Source organism: Carcharodon carcharias, chromosome 6 (genome assembly GCF_017639515.1).
Source record: "Carcharodon carcharias isolate sCarCar2 chromosome 6, sCarCar2.pri, whole genome shotgun sequence".
NCBI classification, from domain to species: Eukaryota; Metazoa; Chordata; class Chondrichthyes; order Lamniformes; family Lamnidae; genus Carcharodon; species Carcharodon carcharias.
This window is the reverse complement of record NC_054472.1, coordinates 184,529,072-184,546,619: the sequence shown is the minus strand read 5'-3', so window position 1 is coordinate 184,546,619 and position 17,548 is coordinate 184,529,072. Positions and strand designations below refer to the sequence as shown.

At 44.9% G+C, this 17,548-nt stretch overlaps 1 protein-coding gene across 2 annotated transcripts in view; it reads left to right on the top strand.

Moving 5' to 3' along the window:
- LOC121279169 (desmoglein-2-like) overlaps positions 1-16,972 on the top strand; it is a 73,680-nt gene extending 56,708 nt beyond the window's left edge. The window contains exons 10-16 of one of the 2 annotated variants that reach the window (XM_041190163.1): positions 725-993; positions 1,091-1,236; positions 5,567-5,779; positions 7,326-7,556; positions 10,344-10,474; positions 12,538-13,101; positions 15,154-16,972. In XM_041190163.1, the coding sequence (XP_041046097.1) occupies positions 725-993; positions 1,091-1,236; positions 5,567-5,779; positions 7,326-7,556; positions 10,344-10,474; positions 12,538-13,101; positions 15,154-16,098 (2,499 nt within the window). In that variant the 3' untranslated portion in view covers positions 16,099-16,972. Of the gene's footprint in view, positions 1-724; positions 994-1,090; positions 1,237-5,566; positions 5,780-7,325; positions 7,557-10,343; positions 10,475-12,537; positions 13,102-15,150 lie in introns of both variants that reach the window. The other variant, XM_041190162.1, reaches the window with a different exon arrangement.
- The last annotated feature ends 576 nt before the right edge of the window (positions 16,973-17,548 follow it).

The following is a 17,548-nucleotide window of genomic DNA, read 5'->3' as shown; positions in this document are numbered from 1 at the left end:
TGCTGACCTTTATCTGAAGGGTCCAGATTACAAAAGGATGTCAGTTATGTTACACTTATATGGAGCTCTTGTTAAACCCTTTCAATTCTGGTCACCCCTTCAGCAATGATGTCGGTCTTGGAGGAGGAAAAGTGGAGTTTCACCAGAGTAACATAGCTAAGGATTAGATTGAACTTTTGCCTACACTCGGCTTGTGCACCCTTGGACATCCAAGGCTAAGAGTTGTTTGAATTGCGATGTTTTAGTTGATTGAAGGATTGATAAGGGGAAACTATTTCCCCTGCTGGGGGAGTCCAGAACAGGGGAGTTTAATCTTAAAATTCGAGCTGGGACGTTCGGGGGTGATGTCAGGAAGCACTTCGTCACACACAGGGTAGTGAAAACCTGGAACTCTCTCCTGCCAATAGAGCTGTTGAGGCTTGAGGTCAATGGGAAATGTCAAAACTTAGATTGATAGATTTTTGTCAAGCAAGGGTGTTAAGTGTTACAGAACTAAGGTGGGTAGATGGGTTAAGATACAGATTAGCCCTGATCTAACTGAATGGTGGAACTGCCTGGAGGGGCTGAATGGCCTCTTCCTCTGTTTGTAACAGAAACTGAATAAATTAATATGCTGTTGATTTAGTTTTTTTATTCGTTCTTCAGATTTGGTCTGATTTTGAATTTCTTTTGAATTTCCGTTTACTTTCACTGGTTACAATTAACTTGCCTTCCCTTCATCCAGGAATTGGACTATGAAGAAATGAAAGAGGTGGATTTGGTTGTGCGCATCTTTAATAAGGCAAAGTTCCACAGCTCTGTGCCGGACACCAAGCGTCCAAATCCTATTAAAATAAAAATCCAGGTGAAAAACATGAAAGAAGGTTTCAAATTTAGGCCCTCAATATGGCAGGTAATGATTAAGGAAAGTATTACTGCCAAGAAGGTACATCAAGTGATTGGAACATATGCTGCAGTTAGTGCCGACACTGGGGAACAGAGTAAGATGACTAAGTAAGAACATGACCCTGTTGCTGTTTTTATTTTTATAAGTTTTTAGTAAAATGCATCCAGCCAAACGCTCATCCATATTTTCCAACATTCACAACAGGTATGCAAAGAATTTTGATGAAGCTAACTGGTTAGTTGTCAATTCTGAAACTGGGGAGGTTACTTTTGTTGGTGTTCCTGATCGAGAATCTAGATATGTGATTAATGGGACATACACTGCAACCATATTGGCCATGAATAATGCACGTAAGTAGATGAAGCAACATGAACTTGAACTCAAGTACAAATAAAATAACGTATTCTGTTCAGACTGTATTGTTGGTTAAAACAGATTTCTTCCTTCATTTTTTTTTTTTCACGGGCATTAGTGGCTAGGCGAGAATTTGTTACTCCTGGGAAGGTGATGCTGAGCTGCCTTCTTGAGCCGCAGCAGTCCATGTGTTATAGCTACATCCACGGTGCTGTTAGGGAGGGAGATCCAGGATTTTGACCCAGCGACAGTGAAGGAACGGAGACGTATTCACAAGTCAGGACGGTGTGTGATTTGACGGAGAACTTGCATCAGGGAAGTCCCTGTTCTTATTCCAAGTGTTTGCTTGTGGGCAGGGAGTTATTCAGCTGTAATGCTCGCTGCAGTTGGACGACCTGTCAACATTTGCCAGCAAAGCGCTCAGATAGATTATGGCCACCTGGGCAAATTGGGAGCCATGATCGTAGCTTCAATGATCAGGAAGTCTTTCCGATGGGAATCTGCTCAGGACGTCTCCCACTGCACCGGTGCAACTTTGGTGTAAGTTCGGCAGGAGCGCCGTTTATACCATGAAGGCGAGAGGGCGGGTTTCCACCATAATCATGGTGATGGGGAAACCTCGACATGGGATTTGTCATGAGAAACCCTAGTTAGACTGGATCTGGAACATTGCATTCAATTCTGTACACTGTACCTCAGGAAAGATATATTGGCTTGGAGGGAGTGTAGCCCAGATACACCAGAATGATAGTGGAGCTAAAAGGGTTAAATTATGAGGGTGGTTTTGCCTAGACTAGGCTTTTAAACCCTAAAATGTAGAGGAATAAGTGTGATATGATTGAGTTGCTTAAGATGATTAAAGTATTTGATGGAATTGATGGAAGGAAGCTTTATCCTCTGCTCAGGAAGCCCAAAACAAGGGGACGTGACCTAAAGTTAGAGCCAGGTCACTCAGGGCTGATGTCAAGAAGCTCTCCTTCACACACAGCTGTTGGAAATCTAGAGCTCCTTCCTTACTGAGGCTGTGGGGAGTTGGGTGGATGGGGGAGGGTGGGGAGGGGGTGGTGGTGGTGATAGGGTGCAGGGGAGGACGTCAATTGAAAATAGATTTTCATAAGGCAAGGGTATTAAGGGTTATGGATCAAAAAGGGGGAGGTGTGAATGGAGATCAGGTTATCCATGATCTCATTGAGTGGTTGAAGGGGCTGAATGGCCTCCTCCTATTTGTGTCTTTAATTTGACAGTCACTTTATATGTTAAGTAGGCAGTTTGCATTCCAAAGCCTCATAGGATGGTTTGCTATATGTAAATAATCGCTTCAGTGATTTGAGGAAAGATTATCTGCCATCCTATTCTATCCAGTTGTTTTTTCAAACCAGATTACAGAAGCGTATCTGCTGTGTAACTTGTGCCCTGATTGACTTTTTGAAACGTTTTCAAACTTCTCAAACCACCCCCCGCCCCCCACCCCCTGCTCACTAAAATACTTTATCTTTCTGTGAATGGAAGTAAATGTGTATGACTAGACTTTCACAGCAATAACAACTTGCATTTACGTAGCACCTTCAATGTAGAAAAACATCCCAAAGTGCATCACAGGACTGACGAAGGAGGATGTGCTCGGGCAGGCGACTAAAAGCTCAGCCAAAGGGGTTAAGTTGTAAGGAGCGTCTTAAAGGAAGATCTCAAGGTGAAGAGGTTAAGGGAGTGAATTCCTGAACTTAGGGCTTAGGCAGCTGAAGGCCCAGCCGTAAGTGATGAGGCAAAGGGAGCAGGGGATGCGCAGGGACCCCAAATTATTCCTCACATTTCTTTAGAAAGCATTAAAGTCCTGACCTCATGGTTCAGGATGAGAAGTACTTTGGCAGTGGGATTTTCCAGGCTAGCTAGCAGATGCAAGTCCATAGAATGACACAGCCAACCTCTGCCCTGCGTTGATGTGCTCCTGTTTGCTTGACTATAGGGTAGAGGCTGAGGGATCATTTCTACCGGTCAGGGAATCTAAAACATGGGGGCACAGCTCCAGGGTGAGGGGCCAACCATTTAGGACTGAGATGAGGAGAAATTTCTTCACCCAGAGAGTTGCGAATCTTTGGAATTCTCTACCCTAGAGGGTTGTCGATGCTCCATTATTGAGTACATTTCAATCTGGGATAGACAGATTTATATTCTCCTGGGGAATCAAGGGATATGGGGAGCAGGTGGAAAAATGGAGTTGAAGCCTAAGATCAGACATGATCATATTGAGTGGTAGTGTAGGCTCTCTGGATCATATGGTCCACTTCTATTTCTTGTGTGCTTGAGACTAAACAAACATTAGGATGCCTCTTCTCATTTATTCAATGGTCAGTTTCTTCATACAAGGTCAACAAGCGGCGACACGGACCCCAATAAGATTTTCCAACACTAAGTTAAACGAAAGTAATCTGACTGTTTGAGATAGAGATGTTTTAAGGTACATTGCCTTCAACAGGGAGAATAGCAATATTTTACTTGTGGATGATGAACATCTTTCAGAAGAGTAAGCAAGTCTTTAGCTACGTGAGTTAACCTTAAACTATAATTGTGTAATCTCAAAAATATTTGGGTACTAGTTCACTTTCATCAGCCACTTGCCCCATCTCCACACCTGCTTCAACTCACCTGCAACTTTGACCCTAATTCATGACAATGTTGGAAATGTAGGTCCCTTTAAGAGTAAACCAGGATAAGCTTCAGAGTGAATTGAGAGCAGATGATGCTCATTGAGGCTTGCACTTAAGAGCAAGCATTTCCCCTGTAGGGAGTTGGTTTCTGGATAGGGAGAGGGTCCAGAAGGGAAGAGTGGAAAGTGGTATTTGTACTGAACTATTCAACAGTATTCAATAGTTGTGATTCACGGAATGTCTTCTGCTGCCTGATTTCAGTAAAATGAATATCACCTATTCAACAATCCATGCCTTTTTAACCTCTAGACTTGAGATTCCAACACACACCTGGCTGCCGTCCCAGTTTGCACTCTCCATATGGTCGTTACAGGAGTTCATCTAAAACTCTGCCACCCATGACCTCACAGGCCCCCCAACACCGTCCCCCCCAACTACCTCCCCCCCCCCCCCCCCCACCCCGCCCCCCCCCCCCCATCCCCTGCCAACCATCACCTTTCCTAACTCACATCAGGTTCCATTCACCCACCCTCCCTATATTCACTCACTTCCGTTGGCTCCCAGTCCAGCATTGCTTCTATTTTAAAACTCTCAACTTTGCTTTCAGATCCTTCCATGGCCTCGCCAGTCCCTAACCTCCTCTAGTTCTACAGCCCCCTGCCATCACTACGCTCCTTCAATTATGGCCATTTGGCGGCTGAGCCTTCACCCACCGAGGCCCTAATCTCTTGAATTACCTCTGTAAACCTAACTCTCCTCCTTTTAAGAAGCTTCTCTGTAATTAAGCTAACCCCTCCCAATGTGGCCCGCTGTCAGGTCTTATATGGTGACACTCCTGTGAAGTGCTTTTGGATGTTTGACTATGTTAAAGGTGCTATATATAAATGCAAGTTGTTGTTCAGTTGCAAACAAATCACTCAATTCTCCCTGCAGCTTGGGATGATGGTGGCAGAGTGGTCATGTCACTGGACTAGTAACCCAGAGGCCCAGGCTGATGCTTTGGCAGCTGGTGGAACTTAAATTCAATTAATAAATCTGGAATGTAAAGCTAGTCTCAGTGATGGTGACCATGACAACTATCATCAATTGTCATAAAAGCCCATCTGGTTCACTATTGCCCTTTAGGGAGGGAAACCTGCCACCCTTACCTGGTCTGGCCTACATGTGACTCCAGACCCACAGCAATGTGGTTGACTCTTAAATGACCCCTGAAATGGCCGAGCAAAGCCACTCAGCTCAAGGGCAATTAGGGATGGGCAACATATGCTGGCCTTGCCAGCGACGCCCACATCCCATGAAAGAATAAAGGTGATGAATTCTGTTTCAGAATTGAGTAGAAACCAACAGTGCTGTCACCATTCAGGCATTCAGGGTTAATTCTCTTTCTTATATGATTAAAGAAATGAGATGAAATCCCCAACATGGCAAGTTACATGTAAGAGTTGCCTTGAAGCCTTTTGTCCATATTTTGTGTTGTAAGTTATTCAACGTTCACATTGTTTTTAAGAACCAAACTGAGTCTATATTTTAGCCATCACGTTTGCAATTCTTTAAGAGTTAACGTTATTCTATACGTCTTGTTGGCGAGTGTTTCATGATCAGCCTTTAATTGTTGAACTGCATCTGTTACTGTATTCTCGACCTGAACATAGTTTACTCTCCTTTGCCTTCCCTTTTGCAGATGGCCAGGCCTCAACTTCCACTGGAACCATTGTGATTAGAGTGGAAGATGCCAATGATAATTTGCCAAACTTTGAAAATTCACACCCATGTATGTGCAGCAACACAAAATCCTTGAACCTCACTGCTTCTGATCCAGATGGTTATCCTTATGGAGCCCCTTTCAGTTTTAATATAAACTCAAATAAGAAGTGGAAATTAGGACGTACTGATGGTAAGACTCTTAAATGACCCCTGAAATGGCCTAAGGGGTAGTGACCTTAGTTTATGGAGAACAATCTTTTTTAATTAGAGAACTCTTTTGAATCTTGCTCATAATTTGGTGGACTTCCTGTTTCAAAAAAAAAATTAGGTGAATGTACATGGTTTAACTTTGGGATTGTGACTGCATCATTCTTGTGCATGAGGAAGGATGGGTAGGTCAATAGGGTGGGAGGAGGCTCGTGAGGCTCTTTGGACGGTAACAGCACAGAAGAAGGCCATTCAGCCCACCGTGTCGAGACCGGATGTCTGCAAGAGCTGCTCACCTAATCTCACTCCACTGCCTTTTCCTCGCAGCACTGCAAATTTTTTTAAATTCAGATAACTATCAAAGTCCCACTGTGGGACCTGAGCTCAAAATCTCGGCTGACGCTTCAGTGTAATGCTGAGGGAGCGCTGCACTGCCAGAGATACCGTCTCTCAGATGAGTCATTAAAGTGAGGTCCAGCCTGTGCTGTCAGGTGGACCTCCTGAGACTATTTCAAAAAAAGAGCAGGCGAGCTTTTTCTCCCATGCCCTAGCCAATATTTATCCCTCAGCCAGCACCACTAAAACAAATCATCTCGTTATTATCACGTCGATGTTTGTGGGAGCTTGCTGTGCACAAGTTGCTGCGTTTCCCACACTAAGAGAACGACTACACTTCAAAAGTATTAACGGTTGCTGTAAGGTGCTTGTGAAAGATTCTTCAGAAATGAAAATCTTTAATTCCCAAGCAATTAAATTAAAATTGCCCGGGTATGCCAGTCTTTTCATGTCAAGTTCGTTCAAGCTAGTTTTAACGATGAATAGAAAAAAAACATGATTTGAATGACAGGAAATTGGCTATTTTTTTTAGGTGTAAGTTGAATTGGTGTCCATTCAGTTCCAACATTGGGCATAACACCTTTACTTTAGGTGCTATTAATGATTGCAAGGGCCACTACCATCTAGAAGGACAAAGTCAGCAGATAGATGGGAACACCACCAACTGGAAGTCCCCCTCCAAGCCACTCGCCATCTTGACTTGGAAATATATCAGCCGTTCTTTCACTGTCGCTGGGTCAAAATCCTGGGACTCCCTCCCTGTCAGCACTGTGGGCGTACCTACACCACATGGACTGCAGCGGTTCAAGAAGGCAGCTCACCCCCACCTTCTCAAGGGCAATTAGAAATGGGCAATAAATGCTGGTCCAGCCAGCGAAGCCCACATCCAATGAATGAATTATTTTTTAAATGACTTCATCAGTTAAGTGGAAGTGATTGACTCAAGTTATTATCCCTGTCACAAGTTTGCATCCATGTAGATAAGGATTAAAGTTAATTTTTAAACCTTTCTTGTCTATAAGCATGGTTATATTTCACACCTATCACCCACCCTCCCAAGTTGCTCACTAACCATGAATCTGGAAATGAATCTTGATGATGGTAGCTTTCAATCTTAGCAAAAGTGGTCATGTTTATTAGATGCTCTTGCGAGGAATACAATGATTAACATTTTCAATCCTTTTTTTTTAAAGCAACTAGCATGGAGCTGATTCCATTAATTGATTTATGGCCCGGGATGTTCAATGTACCAATATCTGTCAGAGACAACGGTGGCAATGGACACCTTGTCAACCTTAACATTCAAGTCACTGATTGCCATGACACCACCATGTGTTCTGCAGAGAAATTATTTCAGTCAACAAACGCGTTCCTCGGTGGTGCTGCGATTGGTCTCATGATTCTGGCGTTGCTGCTGCTATTACGTAAGTTTAAAATGGCTGACACCATTGCTTTATGGTCAACGGCCCTAACACCAAGGCTCAAGATTTCAAAAGGCATCATTCACTGTTATTCAGCTTGTGATTGCTACCTGATGGCGAGTAAGATTAGGTTAATTTGTCCCCTCTTGCACAGGAGTTTCAAAACTGCTCCCTTGCCTGGTGTGTAGAATCGCACAGCTTGGAAGGAGGCCATTCGATCCACCACAACTGTGCCAGCTTTTTGAAACATCTTTCCAATTTGTCCCACTTCCCCCTATTCTTTCCCCAGAGCCCTGCAAGTTTTTTTTCTCTGTTTCAAGTATTTAACCATTTACCTCCTTGAAGTATACGATTGAATCTGTTTCCCCCACCCATCCAGACTGTTGCAGCTCAATATGTTAAACAGATTCTCATCTCCCCTCTTTTATGCACCCCCCCCCCCACCCCGCCAGTTACCTTCAATCTGTGTCATCTCTGCTCCATTGTTGAGCCCTCGTTCATATCTAACCAGTTATGGCCAAAATGATTTCCAGCAATGGATTCTCTTCACACCCTCTGCCTGTAACCTCAGGAATTTTCCAAAGATCAATCCTCATTCCCACTCCTCTTCCTCATCTACACGCTGTCTCTTGGTGCTGTTATAAAATGCCTTTAAGCAGCATGCAGTGGTGTAAATGGTAGCATAGTGGTAATGTCACTGGACTAGTAACCCAGAGGTCTAGGCTAATGTTCTGATGACATGGATTCAAATCCCACCACAGCAGCTGGTGGAATTTAAATTCAGTTAATAAGATCTGGAATATAAAGCTAGTCTCAGTAAAGGTGACCAGGAAACTATTGTCGATTGTCGTAAAAACCCATCTGGTTCACTAATGTCCTTTAGGGAAGAAAATCTGCCATCCTTACCTGGTCTGGCCTACACGTGACTCCAGACCCACAGCAACGTGGTTGACTCTTAACTACCCTCTGAAGTGACCTCACAAGGTCAGTTCAAGGTCAATTAGAGATGGGCAACAAATGCTGGCCCATGAAAGAATGTTTAAAAATCACTAGAAGGGAAGTGTATCATGTGATCCAATCTCAGTTTCACTTTGGCCTGTGATCAGAACACAGCACACACAGCTCCACTGCTGATGCCTTCATTCTTATTTGCCTAGTCTAAATAAATGAAAACATCTTTAGACAATCCCTCACCAGTGATTGGTGCCTTTGTATCATTATAAAACAACACGACTGGCAACATCTTCCGACAGTATGGCAACAGGTTCCATGTGGTGACCACAGAACTCTGCCACATCAACATAGCCCCTCCACTGCCCCGATTGATATCAGCCCCCTTGCCCCAGATAAGCTGCAACTTCCTCTGGTTAAACATTGGGAAGCCAACCATCAATCCCAGCCGCAAAACTCTCTCTCTACCCTCGTCACCGATTCTATCCCCTCATCCACCAACCCCCCAGTCTCGGATTGAGTCAAACTGTTCACAATCTTGATACTCTATTTGACCCTGTGCTTGGGATTCAGCAACAACTTGCGTTTACCTCGCCCCCTTTAATGTAACAAAAAGTCCCAGGATCACGGACAGACAAACATTGATCCCGAGCCCAAGGAGGAAATATTAGGACTCGTGGCCAATAGCGTTTTCAAAGAGGGATGTTACATACATGCAAGGAAGCAATCTTAGTGACTGATCCACATTGGCTCCCAGTACAGCTGTGCTTCAAACCCCCTTGTGGTCTCATCCATCCCTATCTGTGTAACCTTCTGCAGCCCTGCAACCTTCTGAGACTCCTGCTCCCCCCACGGGCCCCTTGAATTCTGGCCCCTTGCACCTTCCTCCATTGGCACTATCTAGGCCCTAAGCTTTGAATTCCCATCGTAAACCTTATCACCACTCCCTGCTTCTTAAAACCTACTTCTCTAACCAAGCTTTTAGTCACTCCCTCCTAATATCTCCTCCTTTGTCATTATTTATTGTCTGATTATGAACCTGTGAAGCATTTTGCGACATTGCTTTGTGTGAAAGGCTCCATAGAAACGCAAGCTGTTGTTGAGGACCTTTTTTAATAACACTCGCTTGCTATTATAGAGCTTGAATGTTGCTGAAAAGGGAGACAGGTTGCTGAAGCTTGCCATTTTGCACTCATTAGGACAAATGCAGTGGTAGGGCAAATGCTAGTGTCTATTCTAAAGGATGTGATAACAGGGCACTTAGAAAATATCAACGGGATTAGACAAAGTCAACGTGGATTTATGAAAGGTGTTTGATAAACCTACTGGAGTTCTTTTGAGTAGGTAACTAGCAGGATAGATAAGGGAGAACCAGTGGATGTGGTGTATTTGCATTTTCAGAAAACTTTTGATAAAGTCCCACATGAGAGATTAGTGTGCAAAATTAAAGCAAATGGGATTGGGGGTAATACATTGGCATGGATCAAGAATTGGTTAGCAGACAGGAAACAGAAAGTAGGAATGCATGTCACTTCTAACAAGCGTAAATGAGCCATGGTACAAGCTCAACTGTTTATCTTAAATTGGTTGTTAGCACACTCGGGGTTGTTCACCAAGTGCCGGCCTATTGCAGAATCACAATTAACAGCAGACATTTTGTTTTGTGTTTGGCGAGTGCAGGCTGGTTGAATATGGCCTGTACTCTGCCTATTTCGAACAACTGAAGGAACCTGCTGTTTCCATCAGCCAGCCATTTATTTGCGTTTTTTTTTGTAAAATAATAGTTTAATTTGATGGAAATGTTATTTTTGCTTCACTATTTAAATTGTGATTTTACAGTTGTTCCTTTGCTGCTGCTGCTTTGCCAATGCGGTGGCCAAATTGGTGGTAAAGGTTTTTCAATGGTACCTGATGAAGTTGAAGGAACCCTAGGAAAAAGCAGCATTGAAGGTGGAGGACAGGTTGACACGGTTTGTAGTCTCAGTTACTTTAACTCTCATCCTTGACTTTGTGCTTTAGTCAGTCATATCTTATAAAGCCTCCCCCAGTACTGGATTTTTCCTCCAATTAAGTATTGGCAAGGTTGAAGCTGTTGCCTTTGATCCTCAAAACAATCTTCACTCCTGAGCCATTGACGCCATCCATCTCCCTGCAATTCCCTGAGACTAACCCGGGCCACTTACAACCCCTGGTGTTAGTTTGACCCACAGGTGAGATTCCGACCACATATCCCGCCATTCCCGGGTCCACCTATCTCCGCCACCCCACCCCCACTCCGTAACATCACCTGACTCCTCCCTGTCTCAGTTCGTCTGCTGCTGAAACCCTCAGTTATGCCTTTGTTGCCTCCAGGTTTTATTCGTACTCCTGGCTGACCTCCCACATTCTACCCACGTGAGCTTGAGGCCATTCAAATCTCTGCCTGCCATCTCCTAACTTGCACCAAGTCCCATTCAACCCTCCCCCACCACCACCCACCACCCCCCCCCCACCCCCCAACCCCGTGCTCAAATTGGAAACGCTCAAGCGATGTCTCCTTGTCTTCAAATCCCCCACTGACCTTGCCCACCCCCACCCCCCACCCCAATATCTCTGTAATTTCTTCCAGCTCCATAGCTCACCGTGATAACCGAGCTCCTCTAATTCTGGCCTGTTTTAAGCGTTGTAAACATCTTAATCGGTGGCTGTGCCTTCAGCTGCCTGGGCCCTAAGCTTTGGAATTTCCTCCTTAAACCTCTCCACTTCTCTCCTCTCTCCCCCTTCAGATGCTCTTTTAAAAACCTACCAGTTCGAACAAACTCTGGGTCACCATCCCCTTTTGGCTCAAGGTCAAATTTTGCTTTCTAATGCTCCTGTGAGAAGCCTTGGGGTGTTTCATTACATGAAAGACACTATGTAAATACAGCTTGTTGTTTTTATGTGTTCGCTCTAATGTAACACTTCTGTGTTTTTGCAGAGTCAACAATATGAATCAGAGTTTTAATGACACAGCAGGAGGCCATTTGGCCCATTGACTCTGCACAGGCTCACTAAATAAGCATTATAAATTAGTGCCATTGCCCTGCCTTTGCCCCTGCATATTGTTTCTATTCAAATAATCACCTAATGCCCTCTTGGATGCCTCCATTGAACCTGCCTCTACCACATTTCCAGGCAGTGAATTCCAGACCCGAACGACTGGTTGTGTGAAAAAGCTTTTTTCTCATGTCACATGAATATTTCAGGAAAACAACTTTGTACCAAAAATACCATCGTCCCATTCAATTTTAATCAGCTACAAAGAACAGTTTCATGCCTCATTGTAAATCGTTGCCCAGATGAGTTAATGTAATTTCACCTTCAGTTCTTTAGTAACTATTAATAATAGGTTTGTGCCCGTAGTGTGCAGTGTGTATATAGGGTATATTTGTTAAACAATGATTATGTATTTCCTTCTGAAAGCGCAACTTTTCTTTTACTGAGTTTAAGAACATAAGAAATGGGAGCAGGTATAGACCATCGGGCCCCTCAAGCCTGCTCCCCCATTCAATACAATCATGACTGATCTTGGGCTTCGACTCCATTTTCCTGCCTGCTCCCCATATCCCTTAATTCCCTGAGAGACCCAAAAATCTGTCTATCCCAGCCTTAGATATATTCAATGATACAGAGATTCCCAAAGATTCACAACCCGCCGAGTGAAGAAATTTCTCCTCGTCTCAGTCCTAAATGATCGGCCCCTTATCCTGAAACTGTGCCCCCCGTCTTCTAGATTCCCTGACCAGGCGGAAACAATACTTCAGTGTCTACTCTTCAGGATTTTGTTTGTTTCAATGAGGTCACGTCTCATTCTTTTAAACTCCAGAGAATATAAGTCCACTTTACTCAGCCTCTCAACATAGGACAAACCCCCCCACCACCCCCCAATCCCAGGAACCAGGATTCGCTGAGTTCTTCAGTGCAATTTGATACCTCGGCACATTTTTGAGTATTGGCGCTTAGACCACTTCTTCCTATTGTAAGCAATGACTGAATTTATTTTTGTCAAATACAGATGGTGCCATTGATTACTCCTGTGGATCAGTTGGGAATGCACGCACAAGCGAAGAGAATTACTGGAGGAAGTGGAATGGTCGGGTCCGGCGGAATGGTCGGGTCCGGCGGAATGGTCGGGTCCGGCGGAATGGTCGGGTCCGGCGGAATGGTCGGGTCCGGCGGAATGGTCGGGTCCGGCGGAATGGTCGGGTCCGGCGGAATGGTCGGGTCCGGCGGAATGGTCGGGTCCGGCGGAATGGTCGGGTCCGGCGGAATGGTCGGGTCCGGCGGAATGGTCGGGTCCGGCAAAATGGTCAGTTCCGGTGGAATGGTCAGTTCCGGTGCATTCGTGGCATCCTGTGGGGGGAAACTATCCCAAACAGATGGGAGGTCCAAGCAACAGGCAATTTGGGTGGAACCTAATTATGGATCTTCTGAAGCAGATTCGAGCCGATTGATTCCTTTGGATAATGGAAATGTTTACTTCAAGAGCCATGGGAATTCCAATTGCAGAGGATCATGGTCAAGTGGAAGAATGTTGGAAGGCTCTTGTGCGACCTATGTGAAACAATACCTGAATCAGGTAAGCAGGCATAATTTTTTTTATTCATTCATTTTTTATTCAGCCACTATTTATTGCCCATCCCTAGTTGCCCTTGAGAAGGTGGTGGTGAGCTGCCTTCTTGAACTACTGTAGTCCTTGTGGTGTAGGTACACCCACATTGCTCTTAGGAAGGGGGTTCCAGGATTTTGACACAGTGACAGTGAAAGAACGGTGATATATTTCCAAGTCAGGCTGGTGAGTGACTTGGAGGGGAACTTCCAGGTGGTGGTGTTCCCATCTATCTGCTGCCCTTGTCCTTCGAGATGTTAGTGCTCATGGGTTTGGATGGTGCTGTCTAAGGAGGCTTGGTGAGTTCCTGCAGTGCATCCTGTAGATGGTGGTGTCTGGGACATGTTCTGTAAGGTATGATCCTGTTGCTTGACTAGTCTGTGAGACAGCTTTCCCAATTTTGGCACTAGCCCCCAGATATTAGTAAGGAGGACTTTACAGGGTCAACAGGGCTGTTGTCGTTTCCAATGCCTAGGTCATTGCTGGGTGGTCTGTCCAATTTCATTCCTTTTAGATTTTTTTGGCAGTTTGATACAACTGAGTGGCTTGCTAGGCCATTTCTGAGCATTTAAGTGTTGTTACATCCAGGCGAGAACAGCAGATTCCTTCCCTAAAGGGCAGTCATGAACCAGCTAGGATTCGAACCTGGGTCCCCAGAGCATTGCTGGTCAAGTGACAATACCACTATGCCACCACAGTCCCATTTTAACAGCACATTAATGAGGTATGCAGGGCAAAGTTCCATTGTAACAAGTTACCAAATTACTATTGCAAAATAGCAAGCTCTGAACATCTTGTGCCACGTGAAAACAAGAGGGTCAGTAAATCGAACAGTAATGATGTCCGTTAACAGCCGGGGGACATTCGGCCCATCGTCCCTGTGCTGGCTCTCTGAATGAGCCGCCAATTAGCCCCACTCCCCTACCCTTTCCCCGTGTCTTCCCTTTATGAATTTATCCAATTCCCTTTCGTGAGTTATCATCCAAAACACTTGCACCACCTTCCAGGCAGTGCATTTCAGACCCTAGCAACTTGCTGAGTCAAGAGAAACATTCTCTCCATCTTCTCCTGGCCTTTCAGTTGTTCTTGTGTTTCTGAGTAACCTAATCAATTGTCTCTCCCTATCTGATCTCCACTGATTAGTCTCTAATACTTGTTGAAAATAGTATAATTTCCCTTCCTATTCCTGTATGTGCTGTGCCTTACTACAGGCCCCATTGCAATCCTTACAATCAAGGACAATGTTACAATTCTACTGCTACCTTTCACCTTTTCCAGCTCAGTTAGCAGCTCTCTTGCTTAAGTCACAAGGTTCAGGGTTCTAGTCCCGCTCCAGACCTTTTGAGCACAAACCCAAGACTGATACTCTACTGCAATGCCGAGGGAGTCCTGCACTGTTGGAGGTGCCAGATGAGACATTACTCTGAGGCCCAGCTTGCCTGCTCAGGTGGCCCTATTTTGAAGAAGAGCAAGGGAGTTATCCCCCGGTGTCCTGGCCAATGTTTGCCCCTCAATCAACATCACAGCAAATATCATTATTACTTTGCTGTTTGTAGGATCTTGCTGTGCCTAAATGGGGCTGCCATATTTCCTACATTACAGCAGTGGCTACATTTCAAAAAGTAATTTATTGACCATAAGGCACTTTGGGACATCCGCTGGCCGTGAAAAGCGTTATATAAATGCAAGTCTTTCCTTTCTTGTTTTCCTCTTTAACATGTTATAACCAGCAACGTTAAGCTTGCCACCTTCACAGAATCACACAGTGCAGGAGAGGCCCTTCGGCCCATCGAGTCTGCACCGACACGTGAGAAACACCTGACCCACCTACCCAATCCCATTTACTGGCACTTGGCCCATAGCCTTGAATGTTATGACGTGCCGAGGGCTTGTTCCAGAGGAAGGTAGTAAGCTGGTTTTACTTGCATGTAACACCTTGCAGCAGCGGACTGGAATTGCTGAAGTATTTAACCCAAGGAACTCTTAATGTTTTTACATCCCGTCTATGTTGTGTTTCAGAAGTTGACTACCTCTGCTGTGGGAGGTGAGCCTCACGCTGCACCGGACGTTTTGCTGATTTTCAACAGCGAGGGGATGAATTCGCCCGTTGGCTCCCTCAGTAGCTGCAGCTCCATTGAGGGCCTCGTCAACGATGACTCCTTCTTGAACGACCTGGGCCCGAAGTTCAGGACCCTAGCTGAAATCTGCAGGGGCCAAGCTGAGGGTCAGTGCTCTGCATTCAGCGAACCTGAGACCCCAGAGCCGGCAGCGGCTGCCGATCGCCTGGTCCAACAGACGTATGAGGCGAAGGAAGAATCCTTTTCATCCGAGGCTGTCAAGCTACAGAGTACGGCCGAGAAAGCGCCAGCACATTTCCAGAAACACATAGTCGTGACCACAACCATTAATCCCAGTAGGGAGAAGCCGCCAGGCAGAACTGATCCAATGTTAGTCCAGAGAAGTGCAATGGCAAGCACCAGATCAGGCGTTGAGGAGTTGCAGGTCATGTCCTCGAACAGTGACCCAGCGCTGGCTCGGAAAATGGCAGCAGCATCCAAATTTAATTCCGGACAGGCGGAAGGCACAATCCCAATGTACTCCCCAATTCCTGCTGTCCAAAAAAACGTTGTAGTGACTAGGTCAGTTCATTCAGGCACAGGAGAAGTTCCAGGCATGGTTACTGGCCCATCGTTTCAACCCATGCCTCTAGTCCAGAAGAATGTGGCCGTGACCAGATCAGTTAATTCCGATGCAGGAGAGACGCGAGGCATGATTGGTCAGATACCTGTAATCCAGAAGAATGTCGTAGTGGGTCAGTCAGTTAATTCAGGAGCAGGAGGTGTGCAAGGTTCCAGCTTTATCACTGAACCGGCAATTGTGGCAAATTTGGTCACGGAAGCGTCCGGAGGTGGGACGTACAGATCAGTTAAAAAAGTAACCAAAACTGTACGGTTAGTTCAGGAATAGACTTTTCCTTCAATCGAAGAAAGCCAAGTTAATTTGGCTTGCAATATCGCTGGAGGGAAGACATTACACCTAAAAATAAGCACAATATTGGTCATTTTAAAGGTGGACGGTTGTTTGGAGGGGTTGTATACTTTTCAGGGATCTGCCGCGTATGCTTTTTGATTCAACGTTGCAAGAATTAAGCACACAGTTTCCGCAGTGCGAATATATGTTGCGTTAGGTTGATAGTCAGTTGTTTGATAGGCTGGTGGTTGCTTACCTATTTAGAATTGGTCAAATTGATCAAGGCATGGAGATTTTTTTAAATTGCAAATTGTATTTATCAGAGATAAAATAAATTATTCTATCTACTTTTTGGATTTCACGTTTCTGTCTCCAGATCCAACAAAAGGATTTTTTTTGCAAGAATAGTGGAACAATTTGTCAATATATTTGCCTTCTGAAGTGGCCTAGCTAACAATTGAGCTGTAAGCCTGAAGTCACACATAAGCCAGACCAGGTAAGGGTGGCAGATTTCCTCCTCTAAAGGGCATTAGTGAACCAGATGGGGTTTTTTTAAAATAACCTTCCAGTAGTTTCATGGTCAGGCTTAGTCAATACTTGCTTTTTATTCCAGATATATTTAATTAATAAAATTTATGTTCCCCAGCTGTCATGATGGGAGTTGAACTCCAGTATTGGGAATACTAGTCCAGTAGCATAAACACTAGGCTACCTTACCCCTCATACAGCGGTTGTGATCTAATCAAGGTATATGAGGAACGTTTGAGGACTCTGGGTCTATACTCGGTGGACTTTAGAAGGATGAGGGGGGATCTGATTGAAACTTACAGAATACTGAAAGGCCTGGATAGAATGGACGTGGGGAAGATGTTTCCATTAGTAGGAGAGACTAGGACCCAAGGGCACAGCCTCAGAGTAAAGGGAAGACCTTTTAGAACAGAGTTGAGGAGAAACTTCTTTAGCCAGAGAGTGGTGAATCTATGGAATTCATTGCCACAGAAGGCTGCGGAGGCCAGGTCGTTGAGTGTATTTAAGACCGAGATAGATAGGTACTTGATTGGTAATGGGATCAAAGGTTACAGGGAGAAGGCAGGAGAATGAGGTTGAGAAACTTATCAGCCACGATTGAATGGCGGAGCAGACTCGATGGGCCGAATGGCCTAATATCTGCTCCTATGTCTTATGGTCTAAGGCTTTCCAGTCAAAAATTGAGGGCCTCAAGCAAGCATTGATTCCTTTTATTTCCATATTTCATGCACCTCATGGCCATTTCCGACATGGGTGATACACATTGACTTTGATTTCTTTTTCTCATGAAAACTCTAAGGAAAATGTACACACCTTCCTGTCTGCTGCCATTAACCGCTGGTAGAAGCCTGTGCATAACTTTGTTTAATGTGGGGACCACGGAGCGTCATCGTTGTCCACACGATCTTGATGGGTTGGC